Consider the following 22,484-nt stretch of genomic DNA (forward strand, 5'->3'; position numbering starts at 1 on the left):
GAAAATGACGTAAAAATCGTAGATAGAAATCGTTTCCTCTTGGATATTTAACCGTTAAATTGGATCGGTTATATTAATTCGCATAATTCATAGTTGGAACGATCCGATTTTGTATCTTTCGTTTGAATGGGAAAGAGGAAGTAGAAAACGTTTGTGGCTACCCAGGAAAATGTTTCTTCTCCATGTTGTTTGACCCATCCTGTCGCCGGCCGCATCTCGTTTCGCTTTAGTACGATCGACGTCCTAGAGAAAGAACATTTCTCTTATATTTAAAAGACTTTGGGAACATATGTATCTTTATAGAAATGTATGCGCGCACACTTGTGATCTTCTTACCTTCGACTTTCGATAATATTTTGAACGTCTAGAGAACTGCCTTGAATTTATTTTCTTCTATAAAAAGTTCTTATAACCTTCCTTCACTTTTTTATTATTACCTTTAAAATTATTCATTTCACACAGTTCTCAGTTTTTAAAAATTAAAACAAAAAATAAATCAATAAGAAAATACTTATGAGCTCATAAAGTTGACTTTCTTCATATTTCCAAATATTTCAATTGTTTAAATACATTTAAACAAAATAACAAAACATTTACAAGACAAAATTAAGAAAAAATAAAAATATACAAATTTCAAATACTCGGAGAAGTTGAAGTTTTATTAATTGTAAATAAAGAGAAACTTAGAATCAATGCACATTCTTGAACAGAAATCAAGTTTGACGATGATCCACTTTGAAAGTTATCACGTCATTACTTTTTCTTCCCTTTTATTAAGTTATTTTATTTCTACAGATAGTTGATAGAATATTTTTCAAACATCTTCTCTTTCGAATCGGTCTCTCATGCTTTTCGTTTTCGTTATCCTACTTATTAATAGTTTCTGGTTTACCTTCTATCTTATTTTCTCTTTTTAATGATCAAAGGTAGAGAAGAGGTTAGATAGAGAGAGAGAGGAAAGATATCTCTTCCAATAGAATTGAGTTATAATCGTTTGAATTTTCACTTCACTCTATCTTTCTCTTTCTATTACAGTTTACATCTCTCACTATCGTTTGAGTCTTTCCTTTCCTTTCCTTTCCTTTCGACGCGAAAGCTTTCTGACTTTCACGTCCTTCGAGAAAAATTACCCTCACATTGTTGCCCTGAGTCACGAACGAACACTGATTCACAGTTCGAACCGTGTGAAATTTGACGAGAAACGTGTTTATAAAGATATTATTTTGTATTGATTTACAAATATAATTCTTTTTTCTCGTCCTTTAATTCCTCGTCAAATATCGACGACTCGTAGAGAAAATGTTTAATAAAGGATTCAAATTGTTGCAGTCCTTGTTGCGCCACTTTATACATATCGTACAATGCGACAAACATATTTTTTCAAAATATAAGAAAGATAGGAATAAATATGTAGATTGTATCTAAATCTTGATTCTATTCTACTTTATTCTATTCTATTATTTTCATCTTTAAATGTATGCTCGTTTCGTATAAACTTTGCAATAAGATAAAAATATAATTAAAATTTGCATAGAATTTCGTTCGAAAGAACTAATTTTGCATCATAATTTTGGAATGACTATATCTGATCTCTAATGATTTAAAATTATAAACTAAAGTACAACGATGCGATTTAATCTCTGTCTGATGGCATCCTTTTCTTCTTTCGAAACATAAGGATTCGTCAGGGGATCCGAATTTAATCTGAAATAAAAATTAAATTGTACGTATATGTTGATTTAACCGGATTTGTATTTAAATGGCTTGTAAATGAACGATACTCGTGTTTTTATTTGGATGACTTGATCGATTAATTACCTATAATATTGCGGCGCTAAAGCACAATTAACGTTGTACCACCAATCACAACCGAAGTCTTGTTGATTAAAGAGAGTACCATTTGTGCAGAGAAACGAGGCTCCTTGCGAACCTTCTCTGCCATCGTGACATATGTGATACGCCTAAAATATCATGACCATAAAAATAAATGTCAAATTATAAAAGGATAATTATTTATTCTAATTTATAATTAGAATTAAAATTAAAGATATACCATTTAAAAAATGTATATTATTAACAATTAGGATGATTAAAAAAAGACACAGATTATTTTTTTTCTAACAATAGAAAGACAAACGTATAAAAATGGAGACATACGTAATATTAGATATATAAAAAGAGCGTTGGCGAAGAGTCTCGAGAAAAGTAAATGAGGATAGAAAACTGGTGACATTCTTCTCGAAGAAAGTTCGACGTCGCGGAAAGTAAAATCGCGATGCATGACCGTAAATATAATATTATACACGCGTGCGTTTGGATGTACGTTTGAGTTATTATATTACAGGTAAGTATAACACACATCGTTTCACTAAATTCTATCGCAAAATAAGAACGAGAGTTTAATCGATTATCGATCGATTGTCTACATTATTTCTGAAATGTTAACCGAAATGTTACAAAAATAAGGGAAAGTAGACAAAAATATGTTTTTTTTTTTTATGAAAAGAAATGAAGATTTAATATAATATATTGTCAAAGGTATTACGTATAAGATACGATTTCTCAAGTAACATATGTATGTAATCATAAAAGTATAACGTCCGTCATGTTGTAAGTCATAAGTCGCATTAGAAGAGTTTCCTGAGTCCTTCATTAACTGAATTAACATCGACGACTGTTTCCCTTCCACTCTCCTTTATAACTGTTGCTTCATAATTATATGCTCTGCTTATCCGATTATTCGCTGAGCTCACGATGCCAACTACGAGAATGGATAAGAATTTCTCGAGACTTTGTAATTTCATTCAATTCCAATTGAACTCTCTATGCAATTCAATTCGTGTGTGCTTTCGAAAAAGAAATTTTCCAAAATGTATCAAATAAGATGCGAAAGAAAATTTGGAAAATTAAATGTTTATTGTTTTTTTTTCCTTTTAAATGCGATTTCACGGCACAATAACGTCAGAGAGGGTTAATATAATATATATTTGTTCTCTTTTACAAGATACTTGGAATCGAAATAATTGTAAGAATTATACAAATTCCTGTTAAATGATCGGTATAATCAAAGGATTCGAACGTAATTAAGGATTTCTTAATGAAAGTTCTCTCGTCTTCCGATCTATTGCGATATACTCGGTAATTTGCTTTGATAAATTACATTACAACAATGAGATAGAATTAGTAATTTGTTGAAGTTGCTTCGAGAGAATAAAGAAAATGTTTCCAAGTGAAACAATGTAACGCGTTAAGATTTATATATATATATATATATAAATAATCTAAATAATTTTATTGTTAGATCGATCTCTCTCTCCTATAAGTAGATCGATATTGAAGTACATATAGATGGAAGTTAATACGCGTTAAAATGTAACGTATAATAGTATACTTTTCGATATTCGCATGGTATGGACTTTCATTGTCGGAGTCCTTGATTCAGGACGTTCTTTCTAGTTTATCAATGTTGGAAATTCAATCTCCAAGCTCGCGGAAGGATTATGCAACATTATGAAATATTTCAAACGTTTAGGCGTACGCTCTCTTACCTTTCTATAACGAAATCTATGTTCGTGTTCGAATCTAGATAGAAAATATATATTTTATATAGTTATTAATTAAAATCAATTGTATCCTATTACAATATATTGATAGTTATAATCGAAAGAATTTTTAATATTCGAGAAAAATGATTAGACAATTTGAAAGTTAGCAAAAAAAAAAAAGAAAAAAAAACAAGAACAGTTTATATTGATAAAGAATAAACCATAAGACTATTAAGATATTGATTTACCTGACAACCGGTCTCTACATTCGCGTACATTCCTGGTACATGGGGTACATGTGCACAAGAGAAACTGGTCTTTGGTACGCTGTGATAGATCGGGTAGTCTACTCCAGGTATACCTGGAATCTTACTTAAATCTTGCTGATCCTTCTTCGGGAATTCTGGAACGACAATTGGCTTTCGGAAATTTACCACAGGTTGAAAATTCTGATAGCCATCGTCGTAGTAGTCGAAATTCGTTGCACGTTTCTATTAAAAACAACAATATAATCGTCATGATAATAATCACATAGAAAACAATATAACTTTTAACCATTTTCTTAACTTGTCAATTAACAAAAAGTGCGACTGCGACAGACACAAAAACTTACATTACACTTAGATTAGCCTTCATTAGGCTAAGGTAAAGTAATTTTTCGTCATCATTGTCGTAGTTATTTTATTTAATCGACTCGAACGAACATCGATTATATACTATATCTACTCGATGGTGATCGATGATAATAAGACGGTGATAAATGATCTAAAAATAATTTCACAATAATTTCTTTTTTCTTTCCTTATCGCATTCAAAGAAAAATTCGAGAAAAATTCGAGAAAAAAGATGAAAATCGTAGGACAAGGTAAACGTAAAAAGCGATGTGTCCTCTGTAACGGTGGTTTTAACGTTCTCATCGTGAGTTGTAATTTTGCTTCTTTAACGGAATGAAAACGAGGGAAATTAGATGAGTTGGAATTTTGATTTCTTTCTTTTCAGTATTTTTTGCTTTGTTTTTGTATTATTTACCTGGTGAACGACGCTGTCGGATACGATGACAACCGCAAGGGTGGCGAAAAGAAGCGCAACAAGGACACCGTTAATACTTAACATGTCCGTACCGGGTTTGATGATAAACGAAACTAGTTCAGTTTCTGTTGAACCGCGAAGAGAGAACACTTTGCCAGGTGTGTAAGAAATTATGTCACAGTTGAGAGAGAGAAAGTCTGTCTGTTCTGTAACACCAGTTCAGAAACTAACTCCTTCCTTCCCTTCTATCCATCTTACCCCCACCTTATATTTATTTATACACTTGTATATACGCTGGTATACCATATAGAGTATTTCCAAATTTTTTCCTATAATTTCACAGGGGTAGTTTCTCATGACGTATCTCGTAGGACAAGGACATTGAAAAAATTCATAAAATCATATGCCCATTATGATCTTGGGACATATCACCATCTTGTATATGTGTATAAGTATAAATATATCTAATTGTAAGTATATATATATATATCTACAACTAACGTAAATAATTTCAATAATTTAAACAGGCTCTCAATTGGAACTTCCTCATTTGTATCAATCAATTTATTTACATTAGGGTAAATATCTTTTTATTCGACAAATAATTTTATTGACATTTTGTTATCCGTTTTTTTTTTTAAATTACAATTTCGTTACTCTGTTTTCTTTTTTTATTTTTATTAAGGTAGGATCGTGTCCGAGGAAAATGCCAACGCCGTTGAAAATTATAATGCAATTCAAGCGTAATAGTTTGAGTGAAAAAGAAGATTTTGTGGTATTTTACCAACATAATGCGGATATTTACAGAACTCAGGATCTATTATTCTGATTTTTGCCGCTATGCTATCAAAATGGTATAATTTAGAGATGGTATAACAATACGAAAATGGTATAGTAAATTAATGTTTTTATCGTAGCTTTTCAGATACATTTTTCTTTGATTTAATTTATTATAATGAAGAGTATGTTCGATTTTTACATTTTGTCTAATGTAAATTATTATTTATTTCGTTGAATGAATCATTTTATTCACAGCTTTCTTCTATGTTACCCCTGTAAATAAAATAGGTTTCTATTATTTTTGCTCGGCATGTAAGACAGAACTCTACTACAGAATTCTACTACAGAACTCTACTATAGAACTCTACTATCAAAAGTACAGAGATTACAGAGAATAAGAATACAGAAACTCTCGCAAGTTTACTTTTCGCGTAATCACTTTCATCTTAGTTACTAGCGGGACCACAAGAGGACGATAGTAGGTACTTAACGCGATGACGTTACAATACTATCAAAGAATACATCCAATTTTCCTGTAATATAAGTAAAAAGTGCATTAGCGCGTTAAAATAATTGTTAAATAATCGAAAAAAATGTATATTGTAATTTAGAAGCACTGAGTATATGCTCGGTGCACCGTCCTCTTCGAAATTCGCCGTTAGACTGAGTCATTGACCTCTATAAAACTTCTTTTATTAAATGTTATTTATATGACTTTTCCCTAAGGCTACATATGTATAACAAAGATAATATTCGTAATAAAGTAAATTTAAGATAATAACGTTCCGAATTTAGCACTTTTTTCATTTTTATGTAATTCTTTCAACAAAGGTATATTTGTTTTAACGTTCCTTCCTGCTTAGTGATGACTTCGAGGTGGTGGGGTAAAATTTTCATCTAATAAAAAATCAGATTGAAGTTATTTAACATTCAAACTACGTTAATGGTTATTTATCGTCTATGCAAATGTTTATACTATTAAATGTTGAGCCAATATTTATAATTATGTTGAAACCAAATTGTAATTTTATACGTAATTTTAAGGAAAAATTCTAGTAATTTTTACCTAAAAGAGTTGGACTAAAAGACAGACTATTATTGTCAATTACGATGGTTGAAATCTCGTCGACGAGATGCTTATTTTAGGATAACGAAGCTGATCGTTTATGCGTAATTAAATAAATTACGATTATACGTATATTAACATATTTTAATATAAAAAGTAACTTGTACAAAATTTCTTACATTTACGTAGATCTTAATGCATACGATTTATGCTATGGCGTTCTTGCTGAATATTTTTTTTTACTGTTGGTGTCAGTACAGCTGATGCTACTATATACGTGACACGTGACTTTTTTTATATAACCACGAATACAGGATTCTTTGAGCGAAACACTGTTTTCATTCGAATGCCTTACAATGTTGAATTGTAATTACGGACTATATATACTGTATATCATTCTCGTCGATGTTTTTTTCTTTTTCTTTTTTTATCAAGAAAAAGATTAATCGAGACTTTTATTTCTTCTCTTATTTTCTTTCCTTAACGAGTAAAACTGGTTAGATCAATTATTTGCGCTTACATTAGAATAATATTGTATCTCATTAATCCAACACATTGATATCTATTACAAATTCTTATATTAGAATGACTAATGAAGATCGTTAAGAATACTTGGATAATTTAGTATAATTTTGTATCCAACGAAGGATGTGTATAAACTTCTGACAGTTAGACAACAACAACAACGATCATTATTTTCAATCAACTCGTCATTCTCTACATTGAACGGTGTTCCACCACTCGCATCGGTTTTTTTCCTTGCTGAAGGCCGTTCCAACAGGACATAGAGAAGACGTTCTTGACCAAGCCGAACAATTATGAAACACCTGAGAAAAAGATGAAAACGGAGGCCACAATCAATCGTTTGATCTCTGAACTTGGAATATTTTTATTTATACTACTTTGGTAAGTTATAATTACTTGTTTTGGCAATTATGGCAGTTTATGGCAGCATACATAAATAATGTTTTTTTTTTTAATTCGTTTTATGTAATATCAATTTTACAAGTAATTAAAATATAAATTTACTTTATAGAATTTCATAAGAATATAATTTTTGTATAAGATGGAACCTTTTAGCTTGAAAATATTCCGTATTTTAATCTCTTAGCAATATATAGAATATAGATAGTACTAATACTATCTATATATACTCTAAAGCGGTTAGGTGAGAAAATAGGAAGGGGAGAAAGTTTCTATGAAATGCTTCCTCGTTCTTCTTCTTTTAATACACTTCCTCATTCGATTATATTCGTTACTTATATATTATCCAGTAATTTTAATATAGAATCTTTTGCAACGAGGATTTTCTAATGAATTTTATTTGTTATTGAAAATAACTGGAAAATAATTTGTCTATATTTTAATTGAAAAGTATAAATTTGTCTTTCATGTAACTAGAAAAAAAGGAAGAAAAATCGTTAAAATGTAGGTAGTTAAATTGAAATGTTTTCTGCTAATATTATTTGGCAAAGAATTCATTTACAATTGATTTGAACAACAAAAATGTAATCTGCACTATTTTGCTATTTTGATTTACTTTCGCTTAATGTATACACGTATTACGTATATGCAAATGATTTACCATTCTCAAATCGTTTCCAATCGTTTCCTCTCACTGCGTAGAAACTATATATATATATATATATATATATATTTTTTTTTTTCCCTATAAAAAATGTTATATGCGAAGTCTCGAAAGACTTCTCTTTGAAGAGGTGCAAATACCGTGCAATACATTGCAATAATACCGTGCAAACATAGCCTCGAAAGTTAACCGCGATCTAATCATTGGATTTAAAGTAATAGCATTTAATACGTCGGACGAACTTACTTGACACTTGGTTTCTATATCGGCAAACATACCCTTCCTTCCGCGACAAGAAAATCCAGTTTCTGGAATTTGTGTGAGATTCGTGTAACTAATGTTAGATGTAATTGGTCCAATATTACGATAACCACTAGAATGATTATTCGTACGAGCATTTTTTGAATTGTATTTGTATCGATCTGCGTCGTTGTCATTGTTTTTATCGTTGGATTTGTTGCTAACGTGTCTTAAAGATCTTTCATGAAATTCGTCGAGAAATCCTTGATAATCCGTTAGAATCTGTAAAATATACGTACGTCGTGTTTATCAAGATAATAGTTGAAAATTTGAAATAAAATGATATCAACAATTTTGATTATATCATAGTAGTATTAAAAATGATTATTTTTAAGTATGTTTATTTTTAATATGTTTTTCTAACTCATAATAAACAATAAATATACCAAAATATATATAAATTTAATGGTTAAATTGTTGTCGTTATGGTATAAAAAATAAAGCTTATTTTTCGTTTTACTCTCTATCATCAAGGTATTATAACGATGAGCGATCATTTCACGAAGATTTGTATGCTTGATAGATGGTACGTATAAGATTCTTAGTACTTATTCTTTCTTTTCTTCGCGTCTAGTATAAGGTAACATACATATACATATTCTCATTTCAGCCTAACCAGGTAATATTAGAAAACTGTGTGTGGTACTGTGGTACTGTGGTAGTACTTGTGGTGTGCTCGTCGATCGTCAAAGTAGGTAAACTAATAGGATTTCGCCTATGTCGGTAGCATTTGTTACCTTTCACGGTCTGTGTATACTGCTTGCAACATCTGCATTAGATATTACATACGCTTGCCGATCGATCTGATTATGCACCATTCTTTAGAAAACAACTCTCTCTCTCTCTCTCTCTCTCGTTCGAATATTCGAATAAAAATTAAAATAACCAAAGTTATTTTTTTATAGTAATAATAATAATAATTATAATTATTCCTCTAATATTATATCATTTTGTGTAAATTAATGAAGAAAATGTATTTTAATTATTCGTTTCGAACTGTAGAAAATTGTATGTACCGAAAAATGTGTGATAAAACTTTTTTCAAAAATTGTATTTAAGCCTCAATCTATAAAATAATTAGCAAAATATGTATAATTTACTTACATACCACACACAAATTATTATACATAAGTTATATTAACAAAATAAGTGTGACCCTTTTACAAACAATTGCAAAAAATGCAAGTTACCTGGTGAGAATTAAACAGAGCAATATTATCGACATAATAATTGTTGAAGGGTTGATAAATAGTATCCCAATCATATTCAAGATCCCAACTAGGCAAGTATGGTCGATTCAAGAAATTAGGTTTAGCTGGTAACATTAATTGTGTCACTATTGGTTTGTAAACACCAGGCTTGCTAGGTGGAATTAACGGCACGAATTGTTGTCTGTGATTAAGATACGATTCTTGTTGTTTATTGTGTCCTCGATGATGTTTGTAATTTCCAAAGTTATTCGTTGGCTTGTCATGTTTTCCGAAAGGCGTTCGAATAATATAAGTTGTGTCCACGGCTTTCGGACGATCATAGTGCGTTCGACCTTCGGGTGAAACGTATCGACCATCAGGAGTCAGATATACCTTTAATCAAAATTATTTATTTACCATATTTATTATACGTGCAAATAATTGTGATAGTAGGCTAAACAAAAAAATATGCTCTGGATTTTTCAATAAAACTAAGTATTCCAATAAGTCCAAGTAGTTCAATATAAGCGCCGAGAGTATTGTTTTTTTAGATTTAAAATATTATAACTTTGATAATCGAATAAATTTACTTTGATAATCTTAGGCGTATGTTGCGAAGTACGTGGATGTTTGTGAATGTGTCTAGCGTCGAGTACAACGCCATCCGGTATCGAAATGCCTTCCTTGTTCAAACGATTTAGTGCCAAACGATCAGTTCTGAATGCTTCCTCAGGTATTTTCCCACCAAGAGCCGGTAACACTTGTTCCCTAAAGATTTGACGTTTTTGCTGCAACAAAAATCCTAAGGATTTCGTGCGAACTATGTTTTTTTCTTTTTTTTAATATTTTCATTATTTCAAATAACCAAGAAAATATTTATGCAAATTCTCCATATAAGTCACGCAAATTAATGAGATATTTGAATACTTATCAATAATAAAGAGAGAGAGAGAGAAAGAAATAAGATTAAAGAAAAATTATCTATCGTTCGACATAGTAAAGAAAAATGAAAATAGAAAGATTATAAATTATAAATTTTACGATTTATTATGTTTCTAAATTTTGGATAAATTGATTTTGGAAAATTCCGACATATTTTTCAAATCATTTTCATTAAAATAATATATCTTAAGAAAAATTCATAACAATGAATAATATTTAATTAATTGCAATTCGCTCTTTAAACATTTAGAACAAGTTTTCTTAATAAATGAAGGCACTTTAGATATTATAATTTTAATTAGTGTAATCAAACGAGCTCTCTCATTTTCTCTTTCTATCTCTTTTTTCATTTTCTTTATACCAAATATATAGCAATTTAACCTTTTCAGCAGTTGTAACGGAAAATAATAAAGCCGCAAGAATCAATGTCAGCTGACACCAATTATTATTGTTAAGATTATTCTTATTATTATTCTTTTTATGGTTTTTCGTTCCGTTTCCGTTCATTTTAATCGACGTACAATTGGTCGATCAATTGATCAATCAATTCGGTTTCGTCTCCAATATTTGAAATCTATACGAGTGATCGCATTCTTTCTATCTTTCTTGACTTTGCTTAATGATGTCAGATAGATATGCTGATGTATCGTTCTTTCTGCAATACAATGACGAAATATGATATTTAAGCGTTGAACAAAATACAAGAGGCATTTTAATTTAAAAATATACTATTTTATTTTTTATTTATTATATACTATTTTGAAGAAAACAACATTTTCTACATTATTCAATTTTGTTATCTTCTATACTATTTTGTTAGTTATTAGCATATTTTTATATTCTTCTATATTGTTCATTCTATACCATTTTTCTAAAAGGTCTTCGCGTCTTCGCGTAAAAATGATGCTATTAAAGGTTTAAGTATTATAGAAGAAAAAAAAAAGAGTCAATCGTTATTTTGTTTAGAATCACTGCAGCTAATGGAATGCGCATTCGTTACTTCGTCCCGCGTATTCTCTCGCGCGCATATATTCAAATTATGCAACGTCCGGTAGTCACGTGTGTTCCAGAAAGATGAAGAGATAAAGAACGAAATAGATGCACCGATAGGCGAGCGCACGTGTGAACTCTCTCTTGCATAGATTTGTTAAATGCAAATTAAAATATCCGGAATCTTTGACTTATTTTCGACGCCAATACTTATTTCATTTTCATTTTATTTTATTTTATTTCTCATGTGGAGAGCAAGGATACAGTTAAATTTGATCAAATTTAAACATTAAGAATAGAAATAATTTCAATCAGTTTATCGAAACCAAAGGAATAAATTAAATGGATTTAAATTGACATGAATAGGGATAATTTGATTTCTTTCATAATATTTCCGAGATTTTTCGTATGAAACAAGGATTTCATTTTGTACGTCAGCCATGATGATCATAATCAAACGTTATTATATTTGGTCTTCGCCATTTAACAAAACGATATGATCGCTACTCTCAGTAGGATCTCATAGCCTTGTTCTAATTACGTTCCTCACGAGAAGAAACTGTTGCAATCATCTTCATCTCTATCTCTTCATCTCTATCTCTTTCTCTCTTTGCCGGTAAATATACTCTTACGTATCTATCCATCTATGACTGAAGTTCACTTCGTGTTAAATTTAAGATTTCGATTTGCTTCATTTATTCGAATCAAGTCGTCCTTGTACTATTATATGAAACATTATCAACAAAATTACATTACAAATCGCAAGATATTTTTTACTACAAAATAAACAAAAATATATTTTATATATAAATTGAATATTATTGTCAATTTCATTTTTTCCTAAAAACTATTAATTTTTGAATATTTTTACGAAGCTACATAATTATTGTCATAAAATTGAACATTTTAATTCTATTCGCAAACTATATGATATATATATTATGTCACGAATAATGAAATAAAGTAATAAATTCGTTCAATAATAATAATATATTATCCTATACCTATCGAATAGGTAAATAAGGTATTACTTCGTAAGTAGACATGATGTATAACGAGTGAATATAATGTTGAATGAACCTTACAAATCTTTGAAGAAGTTTCCTTATTCATTAATTAACGATTGCATGTGAGAAAATTGCAAAGCAAGTAACTACGAATACTATGTAAAGAAATGTTCCCTCTCTTTCTTTAATTGGGATGCAAGTAGTGTCATGTTCTCAGTTAACACACATACTTGAAGCATGTAATTTTATTTTCTTCGTCTCTTCGCACTATAAAAAAGAAGAAAATAAGAAAAATTGAAGCAACATATATTTCCTTTATAAATAACTTTTATCTCTCTCTGTCTCTCTCTCTCTCTCCCTCTCGCCATCTCTCTATCTGTATTTCCTTCTTTCTTTCTATTTTACAACGATGAGAGTATTACGCAACATAGTTAGTCGTGTAGTAAAATACGTTCGAAGATTTGTCGACGATGAAACTGTGAAAAGTGCAAGCCGGCGTATACGACTCTGGTTCACACGATTTTAAATCCTGTCAGCGAGTGTGCGAATAATAGAGTGTGCGTTTGTTCGTGGTTAAATAATAACATTCTCAAACAACTACGTCGTTATTTTTCTTCATTCTCTCGAATTCTTATTTCTTTTTTCCCTTTTTCCTCTTCTTCATTTTCGTTGAAATTGATAATTAAACAATTTTTTATTTTAAATTAGTCTTTATACTATAATAAATAATATAAATACAATATTATTTTTTTTTTCTCTGCGGATGCCTGGTGCGCTACCTCATTTGGTCTTGCTCGCTTCTATTTATAGCTTTTTCTCTACTTCCCTCAGCCAACTCCCTGCTTCTTTTTTCTTTTCTTTTCCTATAATTTGTCTTATTGTTAATCTTATCTTTGATCACTCTACCTTCTCACATTCTTTCCACTAATTATAAATAAAATATATATTTCAAGAAATTGGAAATATTTATATAGAAAATGTTACATATACATTAAAAATATTTTCTTTGAAATATAATAGTTTTAAATAATTTGTATTTTCAATTTGTATTTGTTTTTAGTCCGATTGGAATATTGTAAATAAAAAAAAATAATAATATTTAGAAAATAATGTTTTTCTTTTAACACAAAAAATGTATTGTAGAAGAATAAGAAGAAAATGAGGAACGAACAAAGAGAATGTTGACGATAAGCGTAATTAGAGTTTATAACAAGTCTAGGTGATTACTTCGGTAGTGAAGTGTGACTTAATCCCTGTTTTACGAAAAAAACAGCTGGTTTGATCGTTTCGCGCTCTCGAGATGTTTTACTTTTACTTTTTCGTGCATTTATTTTGCCCTCGAAGGAAGAGAGAAATAGAAATGGAGAAGTTTTTGAAGATTAATTATAAATAAAAGGTCGTTAATATTTTTACCATCCGGAAACAATAATTTCGTAGAATAGTTTAGCTATAAATTTCTTATATCAACAAGAAAATTGATGGGAAGTCAATGGGAATTCTATGGGAAATTTACTTCTTTAACGTTATTCAAGATATTTCCAGTAATCGTGGTATTATAAAAGGCTAAGATATTTGCTGGTAATCGTCGTTTTGTAGAAAGTTGAACATCTTTCGACGAGAGAGAGAAAGAGAGAGAGAGATGAGAAAGTTAATAACATTGCTTGATATAATTCTTGCCACTTAACGATTCGATTTCGGATGAATCGATTTATTTATATCGATTATTAAACTAAGTTTATATATTGCATAAGATACGTGCGAAAACGCAACGGAAGTGAAAGGAATTTCGCGATGAGATACATATATCATATATCGTCTAGTATTCTATAATGTTACATAAAATCGAATCTGTTCGTGCATTATTTTTCTCAACGATTGAATACGATTTATGTAGTATAGTAGCTCATCAATTATTTATATAATACTCCCTATTTTTTTTAAAGGTTGTGAATCCAACAGTTGAATCGAAATAAAAAAAATAAAACTAATAAAATAAAATAAAATAAAAAGATTATTGTGATTACTTAAAATATTGAAAATCTCCTAATAGAAGAAAAGAATAAAGAAAGAGATAAATGAAAAAAGTTTGATTGCGAAGTGAGACAAACTAAAAGATGAAATTTAAAAAAAAAGTAATACTAGTTAGATCATAAATTGCAATAAATTTCGCTTCATCTTTCAGCATGAAAAGTATTAATTAATTACGAATTAGTAGTAATTAAATATTAATCAAGTTTACAAAGGATTCGCTTTCGAGGATTCTTATTTTAATTCTTAATATTCTATCTCTTCTATTCTTGGCGTGGGTTGGGGGAGAGAATAAAAAAAAAGAAAAAAATATGGACAAGATATCCAGAGAGTAATTTGTCGCGGTAAATTGCTCGACGTGCTTCGATTCGCGTGGCATGTGTTTAATGATCTGCCCGAGGCGAAAGACAAGTAAAGTGCAAACGTTCGTCCAAATATTTCATTCCGTATTCTTTGCAATTCGTTATCGATCGATCATCCGTCAATGATCATCCGTCAATGATCATCCGTCAATGATCATCCGTCAATGATCGATTCAATTTTTGATCCAACTTTTTTCAAGTATAATGTTCCCTAAAAATGTTTATGTTATGTTCTTTAAACAACTTATGTCAAAAATATGTTTTAATAGTAATGATTTCTCTTTTTTAAACATTATTTTATATAACATTTATTTTAAAAGCAATTATTGTGAGATTTTAGTTGAAAAAATGGAACGAATGTCACGTCTTTGGAAGTGGACAGACGGTGGCCTTTCATAACGTGAAAGGACTATAGGTCTCTTTCTATTGTCTCTTTCTTTCCGTACTTTCCCCCGATCTCGTGACGAGAATAAAAACAAAAAGAGAATGAGAGAGAGAGAGAGAGAGAGGGACGTAGAGGAAAGAGATGGCAAACAAGAATTAGAAACACTTTGAAGAAGGTTAATTACTCTCGCTTTATCCTTCATCGAAGTGAAACGTCTTCGAAAGGATAGCTAGGTCGATCAAAGCTTCCTTTCTTTTATAATATCATCCTTTTTTTTTTACAGCACACTTGTAATTATCGAAAGATAATTAATAATTTAGAGAAAAAAAAACAAACAAATAAAAAAGGTACATGTACACCTACCTTTGAGATTAAATATCAGATTTTTTCTGCCAAAACTAATATTACAGAAATAAGGATACGACACTCTCACTGTACTTAGAAATTTTACACTATCTTCTAGTTTGTTTGTTATTTTAAATACACAATATTAAAATGTAATAAGTATCAATTGTCAAATAGACGATTTACTATCCAACCTTAAACAATTTTCTTTTTCTTCTTTGTTTATACGTGTGTGTGCGTGTGCATATTTCTTTTCTTTTTACTTAAAAACACACAGAATCTCAAAATGTATTAATTTATTTAACTAATTTCATCAATCAATTAATTCAATATAATATAATATAATATAATAATTGATCAATTTTGTTGACTAATTTAAATTGTTGTTTTTTTGTTTTCTCTTTACGCTTGATCTTATTTATTTATTTGTTTTATTAAACATTCGTCAAATAGATGAAAAATTAGATCAGCGATAGCTACGTTTGTCGTTTGTATCTTTGTATATGCGTGCGCGCGTGTGTGCATTTAAATATGTATAAATTGATAAGACGATCTCACGAGTTAATAAATTGCGTTAAAGAACGAGAATGGTTATTGACCAAACGGTTTCGAATTAAGAAGCTGAAGGATGGTGAAGATGTTACTGAGCCTGCCGGCAAGAGTTCTCCTCGTGATATACTCAGGGAGGTTCAAGCACGTGATTCGAGTACGAAACTCACTTTCACCGGCTCGACCGGGATAATTCCGAGTTTCTTTCTCTCTTTCTAACTTGTAATATGTGTAGATATCGGAGGGGTGATCGACGTTACCACAGTGACCGATACTACGTCTCAATGACGATTTCAAATTACTCGGATGTTCTCGATTTATCAATCCATTTATCCATAAATCGATGGATCGATGCATGATTTTGCATTGATTTTATTTATGTAGAAACCTTTATCGATAATAACGTGAAGCGTTTCGATTGAAAAATTTCAATAACGTGTTTTTGTTTTCATTTTTGCTTGAAATATCGACCGATTGATCGATCTATGGATCTTTATTTTTATTTTGCTATATGGATAAGATTCAAACTTGTTTCAAATTTAAGTCATTTATTTCGAGTCATTTATTTTCATGGTTCTCTTTTATTTTATCTTCATTTTATTCTTAATGCAATATCATCAATAATATTAATTAGTGTTTGATTATTCAAATTAAAAACTATTAAATTAATTTGATTAAATTTACGTTAATAATACATAATAAACGTACACATTAGTACATATAATAATTTCTCTCTCATTTCATGCGATTATGTTTTATCACTCTATGAGATCGTTGTATTCATGTAAGAATGTAACACGCAATAGGTGCAAATGATACGCAAGTAATGATTATGATTGTATTACTAAAATCTTTCCTATGATATTATAATACGCGTATTATGTGTTACGAATAAAATTCATATAGCAATGGCTGACACTGAATACAAATTAGAACGTGGGAGCTGGATTTTACTTAATCTTTTGTACAAAATACCAGCTGTTAGATCGATCATTCATTCATATACTGTTGCATTCAGAATTGATGATTATTACTAGATGAAATAACACTGTGTGTGTGTGTGTGTGTGTGTGTGTGTGTGTGTGTGTGTGTGTGTGCGCGCGCGCGCGCGCGCGTGTAATAATAAAATGATCCGAAGTTTTTCTAAAACAAACAATTATTTCACTTCTTCTTTTTGTTCTTTTTTTATTATTAGAGTGAATTAAAAGTTTGTGTGTGTGTGTGTATTTTATTGATATTTGAGAAATATTTGAGTAAATTATGCTTATTTTATGGAGTAATTTCAGTATTACTAATATTGTTAATAAATAAAAATAAAAAAATTTTGGAAAGAAAAACTCGACCTTAAAATTAAATAGATTTTTCATTTTTCTTGTTTTTTCTTTCGAGCACTAGATTACTCATCCGCAAGCATTTATATATATAAATATATTTGTTTCTATCTTTGCAAAGCATCCAGAGAGAAGATACAAGAGTGTTTCTTACGGCGTAATACGATTAACGGCTATATTTCACAAGTGACTCGAATCAAGGTCTCTCTCACGTTGTGCACACGAACGTTAGACTCTCTTTATTATCTCGCGACATTTCGTCCAACGACGAAACGTCAACGAACGTGACGCTTTGCTATCTTTTCTCTTTCTTTTTCCCTTCTCTTTATAATAATCGCGAGTAAGATCTTATGCAAGTGAAATTTGACATAGTTAATTGATTTCAAAAAGACTTATGTTACGTTAATGAAGTCATTGTAATCCTAATATGATTGTGATCCTAATGATATATATATATATAGAATAACATTTACTTGGTGATACTTATAAAGAAATCGTCTATTAATAGATCTAGAAACTTCGACACACGCACACTTCTCGAATATTCCCTAACCCCACACACATATATGTATATATATATATATATATATTATTATTATTATTATTATTATTATTATTATTAAAATCAAATTATAAAATAACAAAGCCCACATGTTGTACATATAAAAACATATATACATATATGCGTGTCTTCTTTTTACATGTAATATGAATTACCGATTTCTCGGGGTAAAATAATAAAAGAAATGAATAAGAATAGATCGTTTTCTCTGCATGATGTAAGCGGCAAAGAAAAAAACAAACAACAACAAAAATAATTATTTGAAACTTATAACGAGTATGAAAAAGAAAGCACACCTCTCGAGATCTTCCGGAAGGTGAATCAATTGAAATCTACACTTTTTACTAGCGTATAATAATCGTGAGAAATACTTACTTACTTACTTATAACAATTTTTAATTGTCAGATGTGAATTTCGTACGTTTCCGGAATTATAATTGCTCGTGAATCAATTCGACGTTAGGTTTCTCAATTTCTTTCGACAGAATTAGTTTATCATCATTTTTTGCCTCTTCGTTTATTTTACTTCGAAAATCGTTATTTTGTATCTTATTATAATCTTTTTTTAAGATATATTTATCGCCGCGCGTCGGCGATAATTTTAATTGGTTGCAATAGGTAAAAAACATTTAATTCTATTTTATTTTGTTATAATCTCTAAACAGTATATATTACATACATACTTATATTTCTAACATTATATCGTGACATCACGTTTAATTTTACTAACGCTTACATTAGCGTTCACCTTTCACAAACTCGTCTCTGTATCTGATTACTCTCTCATGTTAAATAAATAGATAAAGAAGTCAATTGTAAATTAGACCAAAATCATAAAGAATAATCGTCGAGTTGTCTGATGTTACTATAACTTTCTAAATTGGAATCAAACATGATTTTTCGAATATATTGCCTGGTTAATTTATTTAAACAATCTTTTTGATCTGTTCCCGTATATCCTTTTTCTTGATTAAAACTGGAATGATGTCCACATATAAAAAAAGTAATAAAAAGAAAAAAGAAAGAGAAGAAGAAACGATGGAAAAGAAAAGAATAATAATGATGTCCGTGTTCCTTATTTAAGAAGATTTCACTTGTGTCTTTATTTTATCTCACACAGAAAGTTCGTTAAATTCACAATCGTGTTCCCGTTTTAAGTCCGTACGCCCACGTATTGAACTTTGATCTCGGCTAAGTTCTTTCACGATCTTGTTACTTGAAATGCAACGTCCAAGGATTTGTTTTTTTTGTGAAAGACACGTTGATAATTTTTCGTAACTTTGAAGAAAATAAATAAAGAATTATGCTTGTTTTAACACTGATTTACAATGATAACATTTTTGAAAGAAAGACATATTACTCGTATTTTATATTTTTTATTAGCCTTTACTAATTACTTAAGAAAACTATGACCTATAGGTATATATATATATATAGGTATATATATATATATTCGACACAAATAAACAAATAAACGCATATATAACATTATTCAGCAAGGACGCCAATAATGAAAAAAGTTTGTGAACCACTGGACTAATAAATTATTACAAATCGACGCGAATACGCGTATAATAAACATATATGCATATAATATAAAGAAGAGACAAAATGTGTGTGTGGAAGAAGAATGATGCGTAAAGTAATTGCGTTTTTCCCCCTCTCATAATTATTATTAATCACACGATTGCAAGATATTATTATAACAACGTATAGATAATACAATACAAAGTATGAATAGGAAGACTCCAATTTTCTTGTTACATCATATTTTTTCTCGTGCCTTTTTATATTTGCAATGTAACCTTGATTAATGATTCTACTTGTCGTGGAAATACTTCGAAGTGGGATCGTGCAGTTAAAATAAAGTAACAAACGAGAGGATCACCGCGATCAGTCGAGGAAGTAACTTTAACGAGATAACTTTCTCTATCTCTGTTCTTTGTTTATTTTTCTCTTACTGTTAAGCGAGATTGAAAATTAAGTCAAAATGCAACGGTGGGCTGGTAAAATAGCTATAGTTACTGGTGCATCCAGTGGAAATGGATTAGCAATAGCTAAAGCTCTTGTACAACATGACGTTGTTGTGGTTGGATTTGCACGAAGAAAAAATAAAATGCAGGTAATTTGTTGTATTAATATGTTATAAAATATTATATTGTTTTGTAATATATATGCATATTATATTATATAATATTTCTAACACAGTAAATTATCATATATTTATTTATTTATCAAATTACATATACAAAATTGATTTGTATACGTATACACATTATGTATATATATACGTACTATATACGTACGTATTCTATTACTAAAATAAACAATAAGCTACAAATTGTGTTGATTAGACCGAGATGCAAAATGTTAAGGGAAAAGATAAAGGAAAGTTTTATGCTGTCGAATGTGACGTCACTAAACCTGAAAGTATCGAACAAGCATTTCAATGGGTCAAGAACAATTTGGGGGTGGTTCATATTCTAGTGAACAATGCTGGTGTTTCAACAAATAAGAAATTTATGGGTACGAATTTAATTATTTAACATTTGAAATTATTTGAAACACATAAAAAATAAAAAACGAATTTTTTCATTTTGTTAGATTCGTCCAGACTCGATTGGGAAAAATTATTCAATACCAATGTGTTAGGATATATCGATTGTACCAAACGTGCAGCTAAAATAATGATGGATGCTAATGTGGAAGGTCATATTGTTAACATGAACAGGTTCGATAATGGATTTTATGAAAGTTTTCATTGTTATCATCGATTGTTTGTAGATAACAATAAAATTTATACTATTATTTTTTTAATTATTTCAATATATTTATTTATATAAATTTTTGACGATAGTACCGGTGGCCACGAAATAATAACTTTTGATGGTATGACTGTTAATTTGTACCCAGCATCCAAACATGCTACTCGTGCTGCTACCGAGATCACTCATAAGGAATTTTATGGTAGCAAAATACGAGTTTCGGTGAGTTTATGTTAAATTTATATGTCAAAGAATTTATCAATTTTCTATAATTGAATTTTGTTGCATTATTTAAAAAGTTATTATTTCATAACACACAACATAATTGTATTCTATACTCGCATATTTGATATTTATTATTATATTAATATAATAAATATTTGTATTAATATACTATACTAAATCTTATAATTGGTAAATAATTATTTTTTTATAAAACAATGAAACAATAGTTGATTTAAAATATATAAAAAATTTTCAAATTATATACAAATATGAAGGGTTAAAGATGAAATCAAAATAAGAGAACATACAAAAATCAACATAATATGAACGAATTAATTTATATAATTTTTATATAATATTGCATTATTGTTTAATTAAAATCTATTTTAAAAATATAGGGCATCAGTCCAGGATTGGTAGCTACGAATATTACAAAAGCTAATAATTTCGATTTATCAAACGTAAATATGAATCAACCCATGTTGGAACCCAGCGATATCGCAGATGCCGTTATTTATATCATTGGAACTCCACAACGTGTTCATATTTGTGATTTAGTTATCAGACCATTTGGAGAACTTAAGTATGAGGGTCAAAAGTAATATTATTTACAATATTATTACAATTTAATTTTATTCTCCAATAACACGTATCGATGTTAATACGTTCAAGTCTAATAGAGAACTGATTAAAAAACAATATAAGTAATCGAAACCACATTAATCTTAGTTACTAACCTGATCATCAATGGGCGATAGTAAATACTTAATGCGACGACGATACAATACTATAAAAGAATGTAATATTCTTTGATAGTATATGACATATACTTTGATAGTATATAGTATAGTTATATTGTAATATAAAATTTAATATAATTATATTAATTTTTAATATATAAAAATGTGTGTGCCTTCAGAAATGCATTTATATATATATATATTTAAAATGAAGCAATTTAAGCCACTCAAATAAAAAAGAATCCAGAAGGTTTGATGATAAATCCAACGATGATCACCTGTAACAAAAAGCAAACTATATTAGTCATACAGTCAAGTGATACAATAGCCTAACATATAAGTGGTCCAATTCGCAGATGCACTTTTCAATTGAATCCTTTATTACTTTTTATCAAATCTCTAATTACCGTTGCAATAAAATTAAATTTAAACGCGTGATTTTACATTTATATAAAATAAATAAAAATAAAGAAATAGGAAAAATAAGAATACTAAGTTACTAAAAAAGTAATATTTTTAATTATAGAAATACTTTTAAACTGCATTATATAGAAAAGAAAAATTGAAATTTAATAAAATACGATCAAAGTGAAAAATTTAAAGAAAAAAAGAAAAAAAACAAGAAAGAGAAATTACTGTAATATTTACCGAACGTTATTTAAGCTTTAAAATTGAATAATACAAATTGTAATATTTCTGACTGTAACTAAACACATATGCATCTTTTGGACGATATGGCACACAGATTGATGTGC

General features: G+C 29.3%; 2 protein-coding genes across 2 annotated transcripts; one reads left to right on the forward strand and one right to left on the reverse strand.

Moving 5' to 3' along the window:
• Window positions 1-1,613: 1,613 nt before the first annotated feature.
• Window positions 1,614-15,804, reverse strand: LOC122520958. The gene is made up of 9 exons (XM_043641296.1): window positions 15,576-15,804; window positions 10,822-11,095; window positions 10,089-10,286; window positions 9,499-9,891; window positions 8,110-8,530; window positions 4,575-4,699; window positions 3,794-4,036; window positions 1,819-1,961; window positions 1,614-1,704 (listed from the first exon to the last, which is right to left on the reverse strand). Exons 2-9 carry the CDS (start codon window positions 10,945-10,947, stop codon window positions 1,614-1,616), a joined length of 1,740 nt encoding a protein of 579 aa, XP_043497231.1. The 5' UTR covers window positions 10,948-11,095; window positions 15,576-15,804.
• Window positions 15,805-19,858: 4,054 nt separating this feature from the next.
• LOC122520716 (farnesol dehydrogenase-like) lies at window positions 19,859-21,706 on the forward strand. The gene is made up of 5 exons (XM_043640938.1): window positions 19,859-20,121; window positions 20,354-20,525; window positions 20,604-20,730; window positions 20,857-20,986; window positions 21,388-21,706. Exons 1-5 carry the CDS (start codon window positions 19,990-19,992, stop codon window positions 21,589-21,591), a joined length of 765 nt encoding a protein of 254 aa, XP_043496873.1. The 5' UTR covers window positions 19,859-19,989; the 3' UTR covers window positions 21,592-21,706.
• The last annotated feature ends 778 nt before the right edge of the window (window positions 21,707-22,484 follow it).

This window comes from Polistes fuscatus, unplaced genomic scaffold, assembly GCF_010416935.1.
Source record: "Polistes fuscatus isolate 324 unplaced genomic scaffold, CU_Pfus_HIC Scaffold4, whole genome shotgun sequence".
NCBI classification, from domain to species: domain Eukaryota; kingdom Metazoa; phylum Arthropoda; class Insecta; order Hymenoptera; family Vespidae; genus Polistes; species Polistes fuscatus.